The following is a 25,281-nucleotide window of genomic DNA, read 5'->3' as shown; positions in this document are numbered from 1 at the left end:
CCAAGAAGGGGTTCCACGACGAACACGTGGCTGCTTTCTTTGTCCTCTCATTCTTCCCGATCGCTCCTAGGGTTTCGTTCTCTCCCTTGTATCTTCTCGATTCCCTGCGACGAGATCGCAATTAAGGAATTTCGGTCGCCGATAAGAACGCTTCCGGCAAGATTTTGATGGAATTTTAGGGGATTTCGGCTCTTTGGTGGAATCCCGGCGCGGATTATTTCCCTGCGACCATGTTTATTATAGATTGGTTTTACGGAATCCTCGCCTCGCTGGGACTGTGGCAGAAGGAGGCCAAGATTTTGTTTCTTGGACTTGATAATGCCGGGAAGACGACGCTGCTTCACATGCTCAAGGATGAGGTAGTCTCGAGATTCCTAGTCTCGTTTGAGCCCCATTTTTGTCGGAACTTCTGATTGTTGAACACGTTGGGAGCCTGCGAATTCTTTTTTCTGATTTTTTGGGGGTATTTTTATGGTGTTCGTTGTATGGCTAGAGGTTGGTCCAGCACCAGCCAACGCAATATCCGACGTCGGAAGAGCTGAGCATCGGGAAGATCAAGTTCAAGGCCTTTGATCTGGGCGGGCATCAGATCGCTCGGCGTGTCTGGAAGGATTACTATGCAAAGGTCTTTTTCCCAACCCGGTTATGTCGTTGATTCGGTTTAATTGCTTCTCCAGATATGAAATGGTTTGAATTTTTCAAGATTTAGGATCAGGAAATCTCTTTTTATTCCATCGTCTTTATCTCCGTTGGCCAAAGATATGTTGTCGTGTTTATTAGTAATTAGAATTAACCCTTTGTGAATCTTTGTTTCCATTAAGGATATTTCAATCTTAATGAGTGCTTTCGATCTTATTAATGTAAAAGCATAGTAGGAACTAGGAAGTGATCTGTTGTAAGCTCTGTTAAATAGATGAACATCATGAGAAAACTTTTTTATGCTTACTTTACAAAGTTGCTTTTCTTAAGGAAATTGTTGAAATCAAAGGGTATCTTGTGACAAGTTATTGTTCAGATCACAAGTACTGTCGAGAGTTATGTGTATTGTGTTTTAATTTATGAAAGTATAATATTCCAGTTCCATTTGTAGAAGTCCAATTTAATATCAATTCGTGAAAGAAAAGTTTGAACACTCATCATCATCTGTGGAGAGCAAGTTACACAGTGTATCTCTCATATGCATATATTCAATACTATTGAGTTTGACCTTTGACTTATCAGGTAGCTACCTGGTCCTGTTGCCTGGCTTGAGTCAGTTTCCTGATACTTCATCTTGGCGGTTGAAACACATGAATATAGAAACATCATGGTCATTTTTTTTTAATCTTTAGATGGCAGAAGCAATTATGAGCCAAGAAATAACACTTATTCAAGCAACATGATTATTGTTCTATCGATTAATTGATAATGCCTCTGTTGTTTAATCTTCTACTATGTTAAATCTTTGTTCTATAATTCTGAAAATTTTTTGGCATTATTAAGATCTTTGGATCATTTTCTTTACCTTTGTTCCTTTTTTTTTGTTTTATGTTCATCAATTAGGCTGACACTATAGGTCCCTCATTAATTTTTGTGCTTTTAATATTTGCAAAATGCGACCAAGTACTAGTTCTGTTGAAAATCAACTAGTTTACTTTGATATTCACAAGGACTAAGGTTCTTAATGTCATTGATTATAAACTATGGATTATGTATCATATCTGAAATGATGATATTATAACTAATTTGTTTTTGGTTTATGAGGTTTTACATGTGCATTTGCATGTCAGTATTGCAACTAGTTAGTCTTCCAGATAATATTTTGCTCGATTACTTGGATATGCTTATTTTCTATTGTCCTGTTTGAAGCTTTGTATAATCGATGTGTATGGTTCATGTTCTCCTGTGACTTGCTTAGCTGCTTAGCTTGTTAAGGACAAAAATGGGACGACGAGCATTATTTTGCACAATGTAAATTGACAGCAAGAGTGGGACCTTGAACATTGATTATATTATTATGGTCAGAATGTTTGTCCCTTGAAATAAATGTTATGTATTATTTCTCAACTGTTGCCCTTGTATAAACATATCATCTTATGCACTCATTTGACACCTTATATTTGCATCTTGCTGATGTTATTTGTGTTTCATTTCCCAAAGGAGATCTTCCATTCAAGGCCTTTTTTTTTTTTTTTTTTCTTCAATGTTTCAATCTTATATTTCTGTACTTCTATGGATAATATGGTGGTAGAAGAAATGCATAGCATGCTAAACTGTTTTAGGTCATGTTCTAATTCAAGCTTGTAAATGTTCCGTAAAAATGAATGCATCACATCATATTAGGCCTACGGTAGTAGTGTTTAATACACCTCTGTCCCTGGTATCACATGCAAATTGAATTACGAAACTCAAAACAATTGACTCTAACTTGATTCAGCAGAGATTCCTCTGCCATTTAATGTAAATCCGTCATGTGTCATGTGTATTCCTGCTATGATAAAGTTATAAGTTTGTTATTGGACAAACCTCAATCTTGTTTGTTTGGTGAATTGCAAATGTACTCTTGAATATTGTTTTTGATGAATACAATTGAAAATTGGAATCGCAGCTCATTGATATGATATTTTATATTTCATTGTTGGAAGTTTAATCCTTTGGCAGGTAGATGCTGTGGTTTACTTGGTAGATGCAGCTGACAAGGAAAGGTTTGCTGAGTCAAAGAAGGAGCTCGATGCACTCCTCTCAGATGATTCGCTCGCAAACGTGCCATTCCTTGTATTGGGTAATAAGATCGACATACCATATGCAGCATCTGAAGACGAGCTACGCTACCACTTGGGCTTGAGCAACTTCACTACCGGTAAAGGGAAGGTGGATCTGGCTGACACCAACGTCCGCCCCTTGGAGGTCTTCATGTGCAGCATTGTCCGTAAGATGGGCTATGGAGAGGGCTTTAGATGGATGTCGCAGTACATCAAGTAGTCGTGCTCGTCCCAACTATTTGAGGTTAGCAGCAGACACGTTGCAGACTCCAAAACAAAAGAGCCCATGGTGTTTTTGGCCGTCGTCCTTTGGCAGGTTCTTGTTAAAACCATCTATTATGCTAGCTTTTATTGGTTTCATTGTGGTGTTGAAGGAACAAGCAAGTTAATCGTTGATGATAACATGGTAGAATGGAATGTTTTCACGTTTAGATGTTGCTTCCATGGATTGCTTTGTAGATGTCTTTTAGTTAACATGACGATTACTGTTCCCGATAATATTACGGAAGGACCGAGTTCAATTGTGTCGAGTCACTTCAGATCAATAAATGGGAGGAAGATTAATGTTTGGTATGAAGTAACAGAATTGGGGGGGAGATTCGGAGTTAAAAGGAGCATTAAAACCCGCTCTCATAACAGTATAATTATATCTAATGTAGGCTCATATACACCCATTTCTAACTACAACATCATAAGAGAGTAAAATTTTACATCTAATTTAAACCCAAACATGTTGCTGCCCACTAATTTAAAAGTTAAAAACGCATTACATACACAATTCGGTAGGGCATTTCCAACTACTAAAAAAGAAAGGAAACTGCTTCTGTTGCAGCATGATCACTCATGATGGAACTCCCACAATTGCCTGGCATCACTGCTGAAATATCATGCCAGTGTTGATGCTACACATGGGTTAATTAGAAGAAACAACCCTAGCTTCAAGTTAACTGGTGCAAACAACATATCTGAACACCTAGTTAAACATGAAGAGCCAGAAGAATTTGTACAGAGGAAACATGCCAAGAAAACTTCCCCTAAGAAGCTGCTGCGTCACTTCCTACCAGAGTTGATCGACGTCACAGAACTCCAACTGCATGATCAGAGAAATCGTAAGATTATCATTAGGTCGGGCATTAGAGCAAAACATGCACCCTTTCCACCTTTAGACAATCAAAAATTTCAAGAACACTCGATAACAATGATTTTAACTTGACCACACTGGTTGTACGAACTATTATTTGTCGGTCCCTAACAACTAGTACACGGGCAGAGCAATTTCACCTAATCTGCGTTTTAACTGGACATTCCAGCTGCAATACTTACAGTAAGCCCAGTAAATATACTAGTACTGGTCCACTATGTGCATCTTAGACTCTCTCCCTTGACCAAATAGTCCTAGCTTTTAAATATTGGTAGTGCAGTAAAGTGATCAATTAAACCTAGGAGACTCAACATCTCTGCATCGTAACAATGCACTAGCAAGAGAGGAAGTTCTTGCTGCAATAGTACTGTACCCCCTCTATCTTAGTTGTCTCTAGGCCTAGCTTTTAAATCTGGACGGTGTTCTACAATGATCAGTTGGATAATTGTTGCAGTAGTAGTATTCCACCCTCTTTTTTAGATGTCTCTACTCTCTAGGCCTATTTTCCAAATCTTGGCAACGTTTGGAGAGCAAAAGAGAAAGCTGCTAGGCAGTTGTAATGCTCCACCCTCTCTCTCTCTCTCTCTCTCTCTCTCTCTCCCCATTTCATGTTTTTATGCCTAAATCTTAGAAGTTAATACAATGATCAGTCGAACAACCAAAAAAGTAAATTGTTAATGTAGAAGTAGCTCTCTCTCTCTCTCTCTCTCTCTCTCTCTCTCTCTTCTATGTGAGAGATGAAAAACCATCTAGCTTTACAAAAGGATTTCAGAAAAAATTATTCTAGACGAAAAAAGGAACAAAAAATCATCAATTAGTTAATTCTAAGAGTTGTGTTGGAAATTGAAAAGTCTATTGGCCTTTCTAGAGACTCCTTTTGTATTAAATACACTCATTTACTATTTAGGTATCCCAAGAGTCACATTTTGAATTTCTAAAGACATACTAATTCCTTAAAAGATTACTCTTACGAATCATTACCTTCATTAATTAACTAAGGCTAGTAAACCCCTAAAAATAGTGGAGCTTATCAATGAATAAATTACTTCATATTTGAATGAAAAGATGCATAAATTACTCTCCACTCTTATCTCACACTTATCAATGAATAAATTACTCTCCACTCTTATCTCACACTTCTCTTTCTCTTCCCCTCTCTTCCTCTCTACTTCCCTACTTTATTCTACAATAGTTTGGTATCAGAACTCATCAATAAACCTACTCTATACCTCATTGGGTCCCAACTAGCACCTTCAATCAATAGTGACATCACTCACGGATCCTTACACCTCCAACGTCAATCTCTTGCATGTGAAGTTTGATTGTGGGGCGACTATCCTATGCAATTGATGGACCACCTAGCTCTCGATGTCTAGTAATTTTTGAAAACTTCTCTAATATTTTTTGTCGAAAATAAAAAATCATATATTTTATTAGATCATGGTTTTTATTGCTTCTCCCTCGTTTTCTCCTTTTTTTCTTTCTATTTATCACCTTCTCTCTCCCCTTTGGCTATAACTACAGTATCATTAAAATTTAAAACATTGAAAGTTGTCCAAAAAAAGGGAGAGAACCACTCGAATCATTGCATTTCTCCTTTGTGCATTACAATGGTAAACAACGTCATTACGAAAAGGTAATTTGTCGATAGTATTAGAATCATGATTAAGCGAGGTGAAAACCAAAATAATCCTGATGAATCCCAAAACCAATAAGAGTGAGGTGGATACCCTTATGACCAAATTAGCAAATCATGACATAATATTGAACAAATCATGGAACCAGATGACCCAAGTCCTAAGAGTTCTCCAAAACCTTGTAAAATGACCCATGAATGAGAAGATTAAAGAGTAGGTAAGACAACATGTTCATTCTCCATAATCCATCGCTTTAAAAGAATGAATTTTACCTACTCTCTAACTCCCTATTCGAACAAATCCTAAGTCCACCTGTTCACAATCATGCTTCAACAATTCTTAATGACCAAACTTTTGACCTTAATGATGAATTCCTAGAAACTACTAGAAATCCATTAACCTGAGTAATAGACCAATGAGTTTGGTTTGCTGACAATCTGGGGAACATGGCTGGAAGAGTCAAAGTGGATATGTCAAACTTTGATGGTAGGTTTGACCCAAATGTATTTGTTGAAAAGTTAGATAGCATGGAGGATTATTTCGAGTGATATGGAATTATTGATATTGAGCATATATGATTTGCAAAAATAAAACTGGTTGGATCCGCTAGGAAATATTAGCAACATATCTAACGTAGTCTTAAACACCGTCGAGACCCTCCGATCACCCAATGGGAAGAGATGAAAGAAAATATTAAGAAAAAATATTTATCAACGTACTTTCAAAGTCATCTGGTTGAATAATTGTTAAATCTTAAATAGTTGAATTTTAGTGTGATAGAGTATTTGGCTTGATTAGAGGAACATTTACTTATGTGTGAAATAAAAGAGGACCAAATCATTATTGTTCGAAGATTTATTAATAGGTTAAGGTTTGACATCCAACGGGAAGTCATCCATAGTTTCCCTGACACCAAGTAGGAAACTTCTCGTCGAGCACTTGAGCTTGAGAAGTACCTCAAACTCTATTCAACTCGTCGATACTCTTCTTAGTCTTTCAGGTAGATTGGCTGTATAAAAAATCCTCACTACTAGCAACAATCCTAACCCAACCATGAATCGTCCAAATGGTTCAATCACTGATTCTCAAACTAGTTCGTCTTCAGTCCAATGTCACTATTGTCATAATACGGGTCACATTGCCTCTTGTTGTCCTCAACGTACCTTTATCTTAAAACAAGAACTAGATAATCAAATCGAGGAAGTAGACCAAGTATTAAACCTAAAGCCTACTTAGGTGATGAAAATAAATTAGAAATTAAATATGCTCATATTAATGTTGTTGAATTCCGAATTTTGATGATGAAATCAATTGATGAAGTTATGATCTAATCAGTGTTTTGAGTGATGCAAGACTAATCTCGATCAAGGAAAGGCAACTTGATTAAAGCAGGAGGAATCGGACGTTGGGCCGGAGTGAACATGTCAGAAGATTGGACGTCGATCGGAGGATCGGTCGACGTGTCAGCAGAAGGACTTCATGTTGTGAGTTCGGGCATCGAGCCGAAGGATCGAACATTGCGCCAAGGAGATCGGAAGTTGTGAGAGTCAACATGTCGATTGGGCAATACGCCGAAAGAAAGGACGATGCGCCGAAAGATCGGACAAAGCGCCAGATGAACCGATGATATGCCGGACAACATAGGATTCATGCTTGTAATCGATAATGTCTAGATCGAATTAGTTTAGAGTCTAATTGAGTTGGTTTTGGGGTGTAACTAATGCCAACTCAATTAGGGGCTTATTGGGCCTGAGTTGGGATTGTTTTGGATTAAGTGAGGCCCATACAACAACCCTTAGCAGGCCCAAGCGGTGGCACCGCTTGGGACTCGGCCTCTCAAGTGGTCTGGGCGGTGGTACCGTCGGTAGTTAATGTTGCAAGGTGTTGGTACTACCCTGTCAGGCGATAGTACCGCCAGAGCTTAGTCTCTGAGGCTCTGTTAGACGGTGGTACCGCCTAGTGTCAGTGCTGCAGGCGATGGTACCACCCAGCACAAGTGGTAGTACCGCTAGGATCCGGGAAACACGAGATGAGACATTTTTTTTGCTCTATTTTTTACGTCGTTTGGGGTCTATAAATACCCCAGTTATTTCTGTTTGGAAGTGCACGAAATTGAGTAGAAAGGGGGGAAAGAATACTTGAGAAAAAATTGGAAACCATCTTAGGATTTAGAGTCTCTTCCTCCTAGAGTTCAAAGTTTTCTAAAGGAAGAGTGAGGTCTAAAAGAGAGGTGTAAAAGTTCTCTCCTGAGCCTGTGAAAAGAAGAAAGAGTTGTAAGGGTAGTTGATCTTCGCCCGTTGAAAGAATATCAGTAGTGAAAGCCGGTGACCTCGAGTGAAGAGGAATCAGGAGTGGACGTAGGTCACGACGACCGAACCACTATAAAATCTAGTTTGCATTTACTTTATGCTTTTCATTTACATTGCAAACTTATTTCTTACTCTCACTACGATTACAAACGTGTTTTCAAGTTAATATCTTTCTGATGCAGGCTTTATCGAACATAGTTTTCGAATCATTGTAATTTTTACGAAAGCACTAATTCACCCCCCCCCCCACCCCCCCCCCTCTTAGTGCCGAAACGATCCTAACAAATGTTATCCACATTATTCTCCTGACTGCTAGTGATTCCAATGAGTGGAAGCGGACAAGTATCTTTCATCCTTTTATCTGAAGCGGGGAGAGAACTTGTAAATTGGTTATAGATGGGGGTAACACTATGAATGCAATCTCAAAATCTACTATCAAGAGACTAAACCTTAAGATAGAGTCACATCCGACCTTATTTAAAGTAGCATAGGTTGACAAAACACTTTAACCGTGACCTAGAGATACCTAGTACCAATCAAAATGGGCGATTATCAGGATGACATTTACTATGACATCCTACCAATGGATGTTGCCCACATTCTTTTAGATCGGTCTTGGTTGTATGGCCTTGATATTACTAATCACAGAAGAGAAAACATGTATGTCTTTCAATACAAAGGCAAAAACATCATCTTACAACCAGTAAAACCGTTAGAAAAGGACATATCAGGAACTCTCAAGTCTCTTCCACAAGCCCCAACTACCAAGGGACTCCACTTATTGGATCCTAAATCTTTTGAATAGAGAGCCTAGACAACAAATTTTGTGTGGCCATCATTGCTAGAGAAATTTTGAGCCCTTGCACTATTCTTGACCTAACTCCTGAGATTAAATCCTTATTAGATGAATTTTCTGGTATCATACCCTAGGAATTATTGAGTGAGCCACCACCCTTATAGGAAATCCAATATGCTATTGACCTTATTCTAGGATCATAGCTCCCTAATCTCCCACATTATAGAAAGAATCCTAGGGAGAGGGCCAAGTTAAACAATCAAGTTGAAAAACTTTTAATTAAAGGCTTTATGCGACACAACCTCAATCCTTGCATTGTCCCTACCATATTAACCCCTAAGAAAGATGGGTCTTTGAGGATATGTGTTGATAAACGAGTGATCAACAAAATGACAATCAAATATAACTTCTTGATTCTTCGACTAGAGGATATACTAGACCTTCTCGCTGGATGCAGTTGATTTTCGAAACTTAACCTAAGAAGCAAATATCACCAAATTCATATTAGACCGGGCGACGAATGAAAAACAACATTCAAAACTCAATTGGCCTATACGAATGGCTAATCATGCCCTTTGGTCCATCTAATGCCCCAAGAACTTTCATGTGCTTCATGAACCAAGTTTTATAACCCTACATATGTAAATTTGTTGTAATCTACTTTGATGATATCTTGATTTTTAGTAAGACCAAAGAGAATAATTTAGAACATCTTTGATAGGTTCTTACTATCCTTCGAGTTGCTAAGCTCTATCTCAATATAATGAACAAACACGTCTTATTCCTAAGCTTCATCATTTTATCATCATTTTAGAATGACCTTAGCCTAAAACTCTTTCTGAGATTCGAAGTTTCCATATATTAGTCTCTTTCTATAGGAGATTTATTAGAGAGTTTAGTTTTGTCATGGCACCTATCACTGCTTGCCTAAAGAAAGATGAGTTTTCTTGGACCTTAGCCACTATCAAAGCCTCTGTTGACATCAAAATGAGAATGACCACTGCTCCACTTCTCGTTCTTTCTCTTCCCCTCTCTCTCTCTACTTGTATCTAAGCCTTTTTTTTTCAAAATGTTGGTTGTCATACAGTGATAAGTCAGAAAACAAAAGAGAAAGCTGTTATTACTAATACACCCCCAATCACTTTAATTCAAATGTCTCTACGTCTAGCTTTTAAATCTTGACAATCTTGTACAATGATCAACTGAACAGCAACAGAGAAAAATGTTGCTGCAGTAGTAGGATCAATTGGATGGTAAAAGAGACTTGTTGCACTACTAGTACTCCACCCTCTCCATTTTAGATATCCCTAGGGCTGGCTTTTAAATGTTGGAAGCACTGTACAGAGACAAGTTGAATGCCATCTCCAAATTCTCTGCCTTTAAAAGAAAGTTACGACAGAGAAAGTTGCTGATGCATTAATACTACTCTCAATTAATTCTAGCTTCTAAATATTGGCACAACTGAACTAGCTTTTAAATCTTAAACAAAATTGCCACCCTCTCTCCCCGTTCCAATTGGCTTTGCTCATAGCATATAGTATTTTATAAAATTTAAGAATATATTTTTATTCCTTATTGAGGCAATAATACTAAAAAAATCAGGGTTTGTCACTTGCTATCAGAATACCTGATGACAAGTTTACCAGGGTTGAATTCTTTTATCATCGCAAGATACACCAAATATTTGGTTATTGAGATATGGCCATTGTGCTAACATTGGATTATCAAATTTTGTGCATTTAAGTCCCTCTTGACCTACAGACAATCAAGCAAAATTTTCAATAATGCTCAATACACCAACCCTCTAAGACCAGGAACAGTCCTCTGATTGAAATGTATCTCAGCCATGTTGAGACCACAGATGTAAGAGGGTTGGAATTTGATAAGTCTGAGTTGGCTATAAAAGTTTTTTATCATCTCTTAAGTTAGGCAAGATAGGTATGCAGAAAAGTTAGCATATATAGCATTGCAGAAAAGTTCTGTGCCCTTCTCCGGCCTGGGCGGCTGGCCTACCTTTAGGTATATTTCATGTATAATAGAAGCAGCCTAAGCATCCCTTAAAAGAAAATTTACCTCAGCCTGCTCGTGTGCCATCTTCATTCTTCGGTACTCTTGCTGTGCTCGATATGAGCGAAACATGGCTTGGACTCGTACAACTGATCTCTGCACCCGTTCTTCAGCTTGTTTCCTACTAATTCGAAAAAAATCCTCCTCTCCAGTGCTTTCTGGCATCATATCCACTTTCATTGCTTTTGTGGGTTCAACTTGAATGCCACGGAGACCTTTTCTCTTCAACCGCCAACGAAGGACTGCTTTCTCAAGTACTCCTACTGACCAAACAATTTTGCGGTATTGCTTCCTCACTTGGTGCCCTCTGAAGGTAGCCTGTTCAGATATTGTTGATAAATTGGTTGAGACTAATATAGACAGAAACTAACATGGAGAAAGACACTAACATTATAACCCAAAATGCCGACAAAACAGATGCTTTTGGAAATATAGATCAGTATGTATAATTTTCACCTCTAGAACAAAACCTCATGAATAGTGAAACTACTAGAAAGAGGAGAGCATGAAATTATTGAAAAGCTAGAGTACAACACTCAGCCCGCTTACTTCCGAGAAAGAGAAGCTGATTTTGCTTGTCCTTAAAAACATAGTCAGCACAAGCCACAATAAAAGAGGATTTTCTTAAATCTCAACTTACTTGTATCTTAACAGCCTTTTTACGCATGTTAATATAATCCCTCCGTGTCTTCCAAGTGCGGAAATGGCTTTGTATGCGTGCAGCAGCCTTCATCATCTTTCGTCTGTTATAATTATGAAAGGCATGCTGGATCTTCAGAGCAGCAATTATCTGGGTTGCTTCCATCTCAGGTTTGACCAACTGAACTGCTTTTGTTTGTAACTTTAGGGCACGCTCCCTCATTGCGGATTGTATACGATCAGCTGCATCAGCAGCATTCCTGTATGCTGCTAATGATTCTTTCAGGCATAGTTCTGGCTCGCTAAGGTTCTCAGAGTTATCTATGGTAACTGATATAGATCTTCCTTGAGTAGTTATGTTCCCTGACAATGACATAGCCTCAAAATGTGCAGATAGTCCTTTTTCTGCAAGATATGCTGCCAAGCCTTCATAACCTTGTTTTGATGCCAGATCAGCAGCGGTCCATCCTCCAGGGCTTTCTGTAGTCGGATCTGTAACCAAGCTAGGATTTGCTCCAGCGGATAAAAGAGCTGCAACCATTTTTTCCCTGAGTGGAACAATTTCAACATATGTTCAACAATCTTAGTAAAATAGAGTCTGGAAGAAAAAACTTTCCACCATGAAAAAAAAAAAACTATATGTCCTTTAGTGATTATACCATCAAGCAAATACTGTTAGAAAAATAAGAAAATATCCAAATATATGAAAATATATGTAAATATGCCAATAAAGCATTCTTCAAATTAAGTGCAGACTACGTGCCTTCCCAAGGATGCAGCCCAATGCAATGCTGTCCAACCATGAATATCCCGGAAGTCCAAGGACAAGCCTGACAACAAATATAGACGAATTGCCCATGTATAATTTAGAATAGTACATAAATGTATGACTCCCTGACCTTGACTGTCAAGGTCAGTTGTTTTACAACCTTCAGCAACCTTTAGCAAAAGCCACTCTTGAAACTTATTTCTTAAAACCACCTCAAGTAAGTCTTCTCTAGTTGATGCAGATGAGACCCCATCAGCGCTATCCAGTTTTAACAAATTTATCCAATCCTTTTCAACTAAAGGAGAGGTGAGTGATGCAAATCTTTTTGCTTCATTCAGGGATTTCGGTGGTATCCTGCTAGATAAAATGGACATATTGTTCGATGTAGTAAACAGTAAATAGGCAAGTCTCTTCTGCACCTGGTAATCTTCCCACTTTAATTTGTTATAATTGTCTTCTGATGAAGTGACTGGACCATCCATTTGAGTATTAGGTAAAAGTCGATAATCAAAGCTCAAAACTTGGCTAATTGGTGTGTGGCCATCCAGAGTCAAAAAAAGATTCACAAGACCAGGTGGCTGTGGAAATGCCATGCACCGATAGACACCAGGTTGTACCATCTCTGCTTTGGCACATATCTCACCTAAGACATAGTAGATGTTTGATGATATTAGGTGCTTCTTTGATTCACCAAAATATCCAACAATTAGGACCTGCAAATTGTTTTTTTCAGAACAATAAGCTGCCAGAATATGAGTACAGGAGAAATCATATACAATGGAGTACATATCTTACATCTTATCGATATAGTGTCCTAGTTGAGATTGAAGGTCATGGAATGTAATTAAACAGTGTATATATTTTACCAAAAACTGTGTATAAAATATGTACATGTACATACAACTAAACTATATCTCAATTGGATATAGTATTTATGACAAGAATATTACACCAGAAGTATGATGAACTTAAAGATGACCCTGACTTTTTTCTCTTTCATGCTAGTGGATACATACATGTATGTATATATGCATGTACATATATATGTATATATACATGTACATGAACATATATATATATACACGTATACATATATACATATATATATATACACGTATACATATATACATATATATATATATACACATATATATATATAGATATCAAGGTTTGCAATATCAACCCATACCATTCGGTATGGGCGGAACGTACTGATCCGATAGGTGACCGGTATGCGGGCCGCCCTCTCCCGGATATAATCATAACTTGACCTCGTATCGAGCGATACGAGTTCTGTACCGGACGGTAACGATCGAAATTTCGATCGTTACCAATCAAGGGCGAAGATCGCTCTATTTCAAACGGTCAAATTGACCGTTTGAACCATAGGAAAAGATTTTTAAACCCTTTCAAACCCCCACCCCCCACGCCCTTCATCCTCTTTCAACTTATATCACTCTCTCAATTTCTGCAACTCTCTCAAATTCATTCTCACTTACATCTAACAATTCAAATTATTTTTTTATAGATAATTCAATATTAACGGAAGGACAGTTCAAAACATACCACAAAGCTACTCTTCAAAGTCCAAAAAAGATGTGTTACTATTCTTTCCTAATTTAGATTATTTTCACTAAAATTATACTAAATTTATATTTATTTTCAACTTTAAAACCTTAATCCAATTTTTTTTTTCTATTTTAAAGGTATTTTTAGAATTATTTATATTTTGTTTTGGCATACTGTCGATACGCCTCGGTATGTACCGTACCAACCATTGGTTGGTACACCGATATAGACCGAAATTACAAACCTTATTATATATGGCATATCTCCAAAAAGATTAACCACCAATTGGTTAGTATCTGTTTATGTACTATAAATCATGGTATGCAATTTCGAATGGTGCCGTCCAGTACGGGCGGTATGTACCGGTCCGACAGCATACCGGTACGCGGACCGCCTGCTACCGGACGGACAGTGCTACAGTGTTACACTATAATACACTGTAGCAGTGCTATAGTGCTATAGTGCTATAGTAAGAGGAAATCACTCGGTAAGCCCTGGTATACCGTTCGGTATACCCTGGTGTACCGCTCGGTATGCTTGTACCGTACCATACCGAGCCAACCTCGAAACACCGGTATGGTACGATATTGTATACCTTGCTCTAAATTTATTTGTCCAAATAATTCTACCAGATTTCACACTTCTATTTTGCCCCATTGAGGGCAATGAGCTTTTTAAATCCATGGTTCATCACATTTTTTCATTCTTTTTATTTCTTAACAAGTCTTATATGACAGGTCCTTCTAAGTTAATTAACCTTTGCACATTTAGAGCTACTATTTGTACATGCTACACCACCTTAACTTTCATTGATTTAATTGTTAAAATTTAAAAACTGTTAGTGTACTTGAAATAACAAAATATTGAAGTGATAATTTTCTCTTAGACAAATTTTTTTATGGTTTGGACACATTAAAAAAACAGAATTACTATTAAGCAATTGTGAGCCAGCAAGTTTGACATCCGAAAATGCGAGCCCAGTGGGGCCCATGCAACATTAAGTGGAGCTTGGAGAAAAAAAAAGCCAAATAATTAAAACGTACCATTGTATTCTCTGTGCAATAAGACCAGCAAGGTGAGATGTCAGTTACATTAAAAATATGATCTCCTAATGAGGTCGCAATTGGACTGGCCTCATCACCAGTCAAACTTTTAGGTTGAAGTTGCGTATCGTCTATCAAACCAAGAGAATCATCATTTATGCAGTTCCAGCTTCCAAAACTATTCTGAGTAAGAAGGACATCAGCATTATAAATGTTTGCATTTTCACTGCAAACTGCAACATCCAAATTAAATTCTGCCACTGGAGGATTTGGATTTCCTGTCTTGAATGGCACCAATGTGATCTCCTGATCTTTTAATTGGTCAACACAACCATGATCATTACCAGAAGTAACATTAGATAGACCTAGAGAAACTATTGGTGCATTGTTATTTGCAGTAGATCCAACTAGTTCTTCCCATTCTAGTGTGTTGATCTCATGAAGACTCAACTCATGATTCTGAAGTTCAATGCAATTACCTAACACAGATGTACCAGAACCTGCAAGATAAGAAAACAATGTAGTCTCCAGGCAGCAATTAGAATACCAATGAAGCTGTATTAGATTCTAAGCATACACCATGAGGCAGTCACATGTAATAATTTTGAAGATATTGATTAGTAATTTTGAAGATATGAGCTAATCATAAGCATATATATGAATTCTATAATGCAGAAGGGCCAATAGCATCATCCACCCTGATGTATTAATAAGACCATGCCTACCAAATTTTTTTTTAAAAATGGCAAATAAAATATATCAAGGAATTCAAAACTCTTAAGTTATTGCATTTAAAGGATGCAAAGTTTATCATGTCACTCTTAAGTTACATGAATGGTTTTGTCTCACCATTGCCGCTGACATTGTAGTCTATTGAGTTAATTTCTTCTGAAACAAATGTGTGTCCTGACACCTCCGATTGGGCAGAACCACCAGCTGAATTCACTGGTGTTGATGGAGAACCATATTGCACCGTACCAGTAGCCGAAACAACTTCTTTACATTCTACTGATGCAGGAACATGTTGAAATGCATTATCCTGATGTCATGGACCAAAGGAGAAGCTAAGAACAATGAAGAAATATTTTATGCAAGAATCAAACTTTCACTGTCATGCCCCATGCTGCAATATGAGTGCACAGTAAATGCTGTGTAGTAAGGTGCACAGTACTTCCAGAATTATCAAGCAAAGTGCCTGCCAACCATGCGAACAATATGCCAAATGATGTGTTGGTGCATCCTTGACACAGCATGATCACATGCTGATATCATGCCAGCATGGTTGAAATTCATCAAAACTGAAAGCATGATTTAGGATAAAAAAAAGGGCTAGAAAGAAATCCAAGTTCATTTAAAAAATATCTGAAACAGATTAAAATGGAAACAATCTATAAAAAACAGAAGAGATAAGCCTGCTTAGTTTATCTAGAACTCATCATGGCTTGAAATTGAATGTTGCCACTGGAAACCAATTACTGGGCACTTAGAAATGGAAAATAATGTAAACTGAAGTCTATGTTCCATAAAGCATACTATCTATATCTCTAGGTTTACATCTGAGGTAACTGGTTATAAAGAAATCAATTACTGGGCACTTAGAAATGGAAAATAATGTAAATTTAAGTCTATGTTCCATAAAGCATACTATCTATATCTTTAGGTTTGCATGAGGTAACTGGTTATAAGAAATAACCACACTAAAGATAAAACCTGATTGAGGTTTGTTAGACATATCAAAACTTACAAAATTAGCACATTAAAATAAATAAAAAAATGGTGACAAGATCCAAGAATATGGCTGATAGAAAGCATCGCACTTGTAAGGTTGTTGGCACAGATGATAAGTAGGAAATCATCTACGTATGAGCAAGGAAACGTTCTCAACAGGCATATATCGATGTAGGAAATGAGCAACATGATATGGGCTAACTCGAATAATACGGCAACGTCGGAAAGTTAATTGGTTTATGTCAATAATGTGTAAAGGGTGTTTCAGCATACCCTTGGCCCAACTACAGACCAGCCAAGCCAACACCACGTTGGTACGATACTGCACAACAGAACTCAAAAACCATGTGTACACATGGACAATGTTCTTCCCACGAAACAACAGACTGAAGGAATCCCAATACCAACAACTGTAAGGTCTACATGTGGCAATTGTCTTCTATGGCACACAAAAATTAAAATATATGATGTAATGACTCACCTAACAAGTTGGAACTTAATTTACATATGCAAACTCTAAAAAAAAACTAAGTACTATATGCAAGTATTTCCATTCATTCACCAATTGACAATAAAAGATTTTCTTATTTGTACATGACTAGTTGCACGCTAGATACTGCCTTAAATGTTAGTACAAATATGGCTAAGTACATCTTATTCTATCCCTGTTGTTGCTCTTGAGCCAATATTCAGGACAATGACCTTCTTCTTGTTTAAATACCATAAAGGAAATGGACCCTTTTGACTTTTGATTCCTACGTAATTTGGAATAAAATTTCCAACAAGGTTAAACAGATCAGAATTTCATGCCTTCTCAAAAAGAGAATATCTGCATTTCAAGAGGTGCAGACTAATATCAGTCCTTTTTTTGCCTATTTTTGAATATATTGGTAATTTCAAAGGTATCAAACAAAGCCACAAGATAGGTCCCTCGATCATAAGCACTCAGCATATGGCAACACAAGCCTCATATATGCATCGACCAACAGATGCATAAGTCAATTTTCATGGCAAAAGAAGTGACACTTGAAATGTTGGATTTCTATTCACTAGTCAAGATGATGAACATAGAACTCAAACAGAGCTCGTCTGAAGGAAGAAACCTCTGATGTTTGACGATAATGTACGAGAACTATACGCTCCAAATCCCTGAATAAGAAAAATATCCAATATTACTTCAGTTGTGAATGTTCTAAGACATTGTGACTTCAACTATAAGCCAAAAAATATATCTAAAATCATTTTGAGCAACCTATTACATATAACTAGAAATGGAGTCTGTTAACTAAAGCCCTTGCATGACACAATTATAAATTTTACGGAAGACTTCAGAAGGTTCAATTGATAAAAATATGTATCAGGAAATATGAAAATAAAAGATGAGTTCAAACAAAAAGACGCTTTATAAAATACTCTAGGTTAAGATTAATCTATGATGCAAAATTATGAAAACCTGATATTTTGGAATGCTAAACTAGCTTACTCCATAATGTCAAATCTATAAGGAACTAACTCCAACATCCCAGAGTCCAGACATTGTTAATATAGTGGTGTGCAAACCACCACTTCCATTGGCATGCTTACTGATGAATAATGATGAATGACAAGCTAATTTCTAGCCGACACAGAATCACCATATGAATCAACTGACCTCATAACAACCAGTGGAAAATAATGTACCAACACACACACAAATGGGAAGGTAACTGCATGGAAAAGTGCTCTTAATCTGAGGTGTGAGCCTACGGATGCTCAAAGCATAGATTAGTAAATGTAAAGTAAGAAAAGAGATGGCTGCATCCTTCAGAAAAGAAAGTCACCGACTTCCCTAAAATTCCATACTTATGAATGCCAGGTGTTTAATCATCTCAAGTTCTGTCATCTAATTTTGAATTGAACTAAAAAAAAATTTCTAAATCAGAAAACAGTAAGTTGATTACATACATGTGTTTGACATTATCCAATTATTAATAAGCTCTACATGATTTAAGCTAAGGTATGAATATCCTGATAAATTCATATTTTATTCTCTATATTCCTACTCCTCTTCCTATTCTTGCATTTGTGTGTCCTTTCCAACTTTCTTCCATTTCACCCCTCTAACCTTTCTCACCAAGCAGACACTTGGCAAACTCAATCCTTCATCTAATGCTTATACTTTCTTCTAGTAGATCCTACCAAAAAGATAGATGCTCTGGCTCTAGAATTGTTATTAGAGGTCCTCTAAAAACAGGATAACCAATGCTGTCTAATACTAGAATGACTAATAATTTGTAGATTTCAAAGTTCAAGCAATCTAATTTTAATTAAAATTTGATCACGAAAAAGATTCAAGAAATATTATGAAAACAATACTTAGGTAGTAGAACTGCAGCCCGACTATGATGCATGGTATGCAGTACCGAATGGTACCGCCCGGTACGGGTGGTATGTACTGATCCAACAGCATACCAGTACGCGGACCGCTCGGTACCGGACGGAACGTGCTACAGTATTACACTGTAGCAGTGCTACAGTAAGAAAAAAATATATAAAACTGTTCGGTACGCCCTGGTGTACCGCTCGGTATGCCGGTACCGTACGAGCCAACCTCGAAACACCGATGCGGTACGGTTTTGCATACCTTGCTATAATGTATATAAACAAGAAGGAAAAAAATGAGATCAAAAGATAAAATAGATTAGATGAGGAAGACAAAAACAAAAGAGAGAGAAATGACAGAAGATTACAAGGAATGCAAGATGGTCCTAATTTTCGATCATTCCTGTTCTAAAAAAATGAGAAGATATTGTTAAATCTCGTATTTTGATGATGAAATCGATTGATAAGTGTTTATGATTTAATCTGCGTTTTGAGTGACGCAGGATGCTTTGATCAGGGAGAGACAATTAAAGCAGGAAGAATCATGTTGGGCCGAAAGAAAACGTGTCAAAAGATTGGACGTCGGGCCGAAGGATCGATTGACGTATTGACAGAAGGTTTCGGGCATCGGGCCAAAAAGAGCGAAGTTGCGAGGTCAACTGGCCGATTGAGCAATAGGCCGTAAGAGAGGACGATGAGCCAAAGAATCGGACGAAGCGTCGATGGACCAATAACATGCCGGACGACATGATTCATGCTTAGTAATAATTGTCTAGATCGAAGTGTATTTTTATATGTGCAGGATTAACTACGATAGCAAGGCATAAAGCAAAATAAAGTCCCGGAGTCAAGAACGCATTTTCGTTGGGAGTTCGAGAGTTCGTTGGAAGTCCGAACGTTCGTCGGAAGTTCTGCCGGAACCAACCGAGAAGTCCAGGAGCTTGCCAAAGAAGCTCGTCGGAACTCGCCAAGAAGATCATAGTGAAGTCCAAGAGCTTGCCGGGAGTCCGCCGGAACATTACCGAGAGATCGCCGAAAGAAACCGGACTTATCTTGCTTAGATTATGTCTTAAGAATCGTAGTTAGCACATAATTGGAGTTGGGATTGAGAGGTAATCTCATCAGCTCTGTTAGAGGCCAACTGGGCCCGAAGTTAGGCTGGTTTGGGCCGGATTCAAGGCCCAACCAGGGTGCTGAAACCCTGGCCGACGGTGGCATCGCTTGGGGAACAACACCCCAGGAAATCTGGGCGGTGGTACCGCCGACAGCAATGCTGCCAGCGGTGGTACCGCCCCTGTTTGGCGGTGGTACCGCTCAGCTACAGATCCAACGGCCTGTAGTACCGCCTAGGAACGGCGGTGGTACCGCCAGTACCCAGGAAACCTGGGATGAGACCTTTTTAGGCTCCAAGTTTGAATCAACTTGAAGCCTATAAATACCCCTCTCATCCCTGGTTAACTAACATAAGCACAGAGAATTTAAAGAGGGAAAAATATTGTTGTAGTAATCTCTTGTGAGAATCCTCCTCTTCTAATTTAAGTGTTAGAATAGTTTGAGAGAGGAGTGAGTGCTTGTAAGGGTTATCTCCTAAACCCGGTAAAAGGAGAAGAGGAGTGTAAGAAGGAGGTTGATCTTTGCCTATTAAAGGAAGATCGATAGTGGATGCCGGTGGACTCGACGGAAGAGGAATTGGAGGAGTGGATGTAGGTCATGACGACCGAACTACTATAAATCGGTTTGCATTTCTGTTGTGCTATTTATCTTAACTGCAAACTGCTTTCCTTCCTTTACATCAACTATATTTCTGTATGCTTTCAATTTAAAGATCTTTTCGAAACGGTTTTCGTCGAAATCAGATTTTATCGTACGAAGGTTTTTCAAACCGACATAATTTTTACCGCTGCACTATTTCGTCGAAATCAGATTTTATCGTACGAAGGTTTTTCAAACCGACATAATTTTTACCGCTGCACTAATTCACCCTCCCTCTTAGTGCCGACTCTTTTCCTAACAGATACATCTCTGTTTTGGGCCACATGAATCTGAGAATACTTTCTTATACCCTAAACTTCTTTCTAAATCTCACCCATAGCAAATGCAAGACTAAGAAGACCGCCAACTTCCTATTATTAGATCATTTAAAGTCCTATAAAAACCCATATAAAAGAATACCTAAACTATTCTGAACTACACACACACACACACACACACACAAATATATATATATATATATATATATATATAAAACTGAACCTCAGAATTTTTCACTTGAATTAGACTCAAGAGAAAAAAGAAAGGTCCTTTATTTGATTCCAATGCTCTTCCTTCAGGAAAGTATGTGATTATAGATTCACCTATGCACAATATTCACACTTTAGGTGCCTTGTTAGATCCAGGTTTGTTGTGACATAACATCTGGGACTATGTTAGGACTCTAGCTTGGAGAGTCCTAATTGAATTTTATTGAAAGGGGTATTCATGTAAAACCTACGTAGCCGACCCCTATTAAAGAGGTAAAGAGGCCGACTAGGGTTAGGGTTAGTAGAGAGGTTGTTTCTTAGAGTAGGAGTCTTATTAGGAGTCGGTTAGAAGTAGGGGTCTTGCGTAGAAGTCCTATTAGGAGTTGGGGTTTAGAAGCCTTATAAATAGTCATGTATTCATCCTCTTTTGATAAGCAATAGATGAATCTTTTTAACAGCCTTTGAACAGCAACTTGGAGGAAGGAACCCCTATAAAGTTCCAAGGAGACCGATCCCCAAAAGAGATCAACCCTAAGCTTAGAATCCGCTAGGGTTCTAACAGACTATGTCTCGTAACATGAACTAATTAATTCCTTCAAGACTTACTCTACAAGTTCTCAAAATTTGTATAAGCATGTAGCAAGAAAATTTTGAAAGCACATAGTCATGCAACACCTACAGCAAATAAAACGAGTCCCTCTACAAATATATAATTCACCTTATTCTTGTAGGAACCATACAAATATAAGAGCAAATACACACTGCTTGACCAAGCTCTATTTCTTACATTAAAAACAAATTTTACTAAGACGAGCATGTATTGAAAATACCTATCAAGTAGCCAGTAGCACCTACGGTAGAAGTTAGGGTCATCCTCACTGCGTGCATAGTAAACATGAATTCTTTCTTCATTACCAATCTGTGACATAAACAAATATACTTCTCAAAACATAACTAAGTCTATCTAATGGCAAAGAAAATATATATTAATCACGATGACAATAACAAGTAATGCAAAATGAAAGATGGAATGATGTAGACAAGATGACAAATCCAAGAAGCTATACACTCCATAGTTAGTCACATACAAGAAACAGCAAGTTAAAGAAGGAAACTGGCAGAGGAGATCTCAAAGTGAGATTCTCAAGGCACTAAAAGATATCATATAATCAAGAAAATGAATGAGCAAGCCCAAAATATGCTCATGCCACGAAAAATCAAGTAAGAACAAGATGAGACAACATGGTGACCATTTGTTAAAAGAAAAGGGATTTCACAGGAGTATCCATTAAACTAGAGTCATTATCAGTTAGCAATTGCACCAATTAATTTTTGTGAATTTAGTAACTTCTTGCTACTCCATCAGGATGGAAATGATTGTGTGTACAGTTAGAAATTTCAGCAATCATATCTTATATGTAATCTAGAGTTTGCAGTCACCTATGACAGTTCTGCATCAACCCAGCAGTTGAATATAGTCCTTGCTACTCCATCAAGGTGCAGTGGCACAGTGCAAACAGTTGCTAGAAACTTCAACAATAACAGTCCTGAATGTGATCTAGATTTTTCAGTCCCCTATTGGCAGTTCCACCTCAACCCAGAATCGCCTTTCAGGAAGAGTCATATCATTTCTCGATAACACATTCTCATATACTGAATTGGTAGGCATCACATATTTTCCTTGTATAAAACAGAAATCATAGAGCTAACTATATACAATGAAGGTAAGATTTAAGTGCTCTTCCCACAGTTATTCATCATTCCATAAAAGATCTGTTATATGCTGACATAAACTTGGCTTTAGAATTTTAATCAATATTATATCAATTTTACAGAATTAGGCTAATTTTTATCATTGAAAATATTTTGAAAAAAAAAGAAGTTGATAATTGTTCTGAAACTAAGTCCTTAATTAGCAAAGATATTAATTAGTCAATATTGAACGAATCATTTCAAAAAAATTGTCATTAGTTACTTCATTCAATAATAAATATTCAGTTTCTTCTTGAAACTTAAATTATTCTCTCTTTTCCTTTCATCCATAGTAAGCAGAACTTGTATTTTGAAATTTCTTTTGTGTTTTATTTGTTTTCCTGCATGTTGCATTTGTTCTTTTGCTTGTGTGTAAACTTATATTATCAAATTTTAAGTTGTCAAGCAACATATGATTTTAGATGACTTCTCATCACCTCACTCGTTCACTTATTTGCTCCCCGACAGCGGCTCTTGATGTTCTGCAAGTGCGATGCAATGGTTATAACCTATCTAAAATAATCAGACATCCTACAGGTGATCTATGACTGGAATAACTAGAGCTGAGTTTTAAATTCTAAAGGTAACCCCGCGAAGAAGATAAAGGTAACTGACTGAATCTTGACCTCCTAGTTGAGCCCCAAAAGCAGCCAGCCAGTTGAAGAAGCAAAGATAGGTTAGTCGAAAAAACCACACAAAAAAAGGACAAGCAAAGAACTTTTTTAGGCACAAAGAAGGTACACCCACAAGTTTCAATCAACAATGTAGGAGGATTCTACAAAGGGTGCTGATGGGCATTAGTGGATCCTCTTGCCTTCAAGCGAATTAGATTGATGCCCATCTGTCACGAATGGTCATCGTGCACCCGCAACAACTCCATTCAACGAACCGTTCGTCGCTCTCGTCTACATGTACAGCTGCTTAGCAGCATGTTTTGGCTTGGTTTTAAGTCCTTTTACTTGTAAAAATGTAAGTTCGAACAAGTTGCCGCGCTACAGTGCGACCGCTCACCGAACCGAGCAAAATAGCTCCAAAACAACTCTGTTTTCGCATGCCACGGGCTGATTTCTGCAGCCCGCTGCTGCACGCAAAACGTCAGCCATCTCAGCACCCTGGAACCACCCGGGTGGCACAGGGCTGGATGGGGCTTCGGTATAGTGTCGGGTGTTGAACACTCTTTCGCAAGTTCGCACGTTACCTTGACGGGAACTTGTTGTCACACCCGGCACCCGATGAGCAGCTGTTTGTGGACTTGCAGCTGTTCGTTCAACCTTCTAAAGTCCTTGTTTTCCCCCTCTTCCTCTTTTCTCTTGTGCACGCAAGGTGCTCGCTGAATTGCTTGTAAAGCTTCCCCTTTTCGCGAGACGTCGGGACTTATCCGTCGCTCGTTCTTCGAACTAATCAACTTTCTCTTTACAGGTCCTTCGGGACCTATGAGAGGTTGCAAGTGGGCTGATCTTTGCGGACGCAAATCGCAAGGGCGAAGTGCGACTAAGGCAACGCAAGCTACGTTCGCGTCTTTACCGCAAGGGTGCCTTGCGACTTAGGCAACGCAAGCTAAGTTCGCGTCTTCGCCGCAAGGGTGTCTCACGCCTTAGGCAATTCCAGCTAAGGCTGTGATATTGTGGTATCAGAGCGGGCAAGCACTTCGAGCGAGCAGCGAAGGAACTTCGCAACTTCGCCATGGCAAAGCATCGTGGCGAATCAAGCAAGATGGGGCAAGCCGGACCCTTGCCCCAAGCAGCTGCTGGTGGGCTGCAAGTGCACATTCGCTCGCATGTTGTTGGAGCCGCTCAGGAGGAGCGCGGCAGCAAACATGATGAGCGAGAAGTTGGCTACTCTCCGCGAGCGGATGAGGCGCAATCTGGAGCGTTAATCGAGAAAAAGAGTCATAAGGAGGGAGAGACTCACAACGACGGAAACCTGCTTGGATGTTCTCGAAGCGATCTTGGAGGAACTCTACCATGGCCAACGAAGACTTGTTGGGGTAAAGAGCTCGCAAGAAGAAGCAAAGTCCAGGATCGACAAGGTTGAGGCCCTAGTCGACTGATTGTCAGATGACACCAAAGACTCCGTGAAACACCTGCAGGAAGTTGTGGCGGAACTCACTTCAAGGGTGTCCATGCTCACAAGGGCACTAAATGCGGGAGGAAGCAACACCCGCATTGTGCCGCCACAAAACTTGAGGGCACCCGAGCCTCATGGTTATGGAAGGGCCAGAGACGTAAAAGAGCTCGAGAATTTCCTGTTTGATATGGAACAATACTTCCGAGCTACGAGGCCTGATTATGAAGAAACCAAAGTTTCTATAGCGACCATGTATCTGAACGGAGATGTAAAACTTTAGTGGCGAACCTATTGGGAGGAGATCCAACAAGGTCGGTGTTGAGTTGACACATGGGAGGACTTGAAGCAAGAGTTGAGAACTCAGTTCCTACCGGAGAACACCGAGTTCGTCGCAAGAAGGAAATTGAGACAACTCCGCCAAA

At 38.5% G+C, this 25,281-nt stretch overlaps 2 protein-coding genes across 2 annotated transcripts in view; one reads left to right on the top strand and one right to left on the bottom strand.

Moving 5' to 3' along the window:
- On the top strand, positions 1-3,172 carry LOC135619005 (GTP-binding protein SAR1A-like). Its single transcript, XM_065120533.1, has 3 exons — positions 1-359; positions 494-625; positions 2,641-3,172. Exons 1-3 carry the CDS (start codon positions 231-233, stop codon positions 2,959-2,961), a joined length of 582 nt encoding a protein of 193 aa, XP_064976605.1. The 5' UTR covers positions 1-230; the 3' UTR covers positions 2,962-3,172.
- Positions 3,173-3,346: 174 nt separating this feature from the next.
- LOC135619004 (calmodulin-binding transcription activator CBT-like) overlaps positions 3,347-25,281 on the bottom strand; it is a 33,468-nt gene continuing 11,533 nt past the window's right edge. The window contains exons 4-11 of the mRNA XM_065120532.1: positions 21,871-21,959; positions 17,543-17,588; positions 15,561-15,750; positions 14,712-15,211; positions 12,094-12,812; positions 11,332-11,878; positions 10,698-11,009; positions 3,347-3,831 (exon numbers count right to left, since the gene is read on the bottom strand). Of these exons, the coding sequence (XP_064976604.1) occupies positions 3,799-3,831; positions 10,698-11,009; positions 11,332-11,878; positions 12,094-12,812; positions 14,712-15,211; positions 15,561-15,750; positions 17,543-17,588; positions 21,871-21,959 (2,436 nt within the window). The 3' untranslated portion in view covers positions 3,347-3,798. The remainder of the gene's footprint in view (positions 3,832-10,697; positions 11,010-11,331; positions 11,879-12,093; positions 12,813-14,711; positions 15,212-15,560; positions 15,751-17,542; positions 17,589-21,870; positions 21,960-25,281) is intronic.

Source organism: Musa acuminata, chromosome BXJ2-8 (assembly GCF_036884655.1).
Source record: "Musa acuminata AAA Group cultivar baxijiao chromosome BXJ2-8, Cavendish_Baxijiao_AAA, whole genome shotgun sequence".
Taxonomy (NCBI): Eukaryota; Viridiplantae; Streptophyta; class Magnoliopsida; order Zingiberales; family Musaceae; genus Musa; species Musa acuminata.
The sequence above is the reverse complement of the archived record's forward strand: the minus strand, read 5'-3'. Positions and strand labels throughout refer to the sequence as shown.

What these genes read in the sequence shown, in the direction of transcription:
- LOC135619005 (XM_065120533.1), top strand. Translation starts at nt 231, where the DNA reads ATGTTTATTATAGATTGGTTTTACGGAATCCTCGCCTCGCTGGGACTG. An exon ending in TTCACATGCTCAAGGATGAG is followed by an intron (nt 360 to 493) that starts GTAGTCTCGAGA and finishes TTGTATGGCTAG; the next exon opens with AGGTTGGTCCAGCACCAGCC. An exon ending in GGAAGGATTACTATGCAAAG is followed by an intron (nt 626 to 2,640) that starts GTCTTTTTCCCA and finishes ATCCTTTGGCAG; the next exon opens with GTAGATGCTGTGGTTTACTT.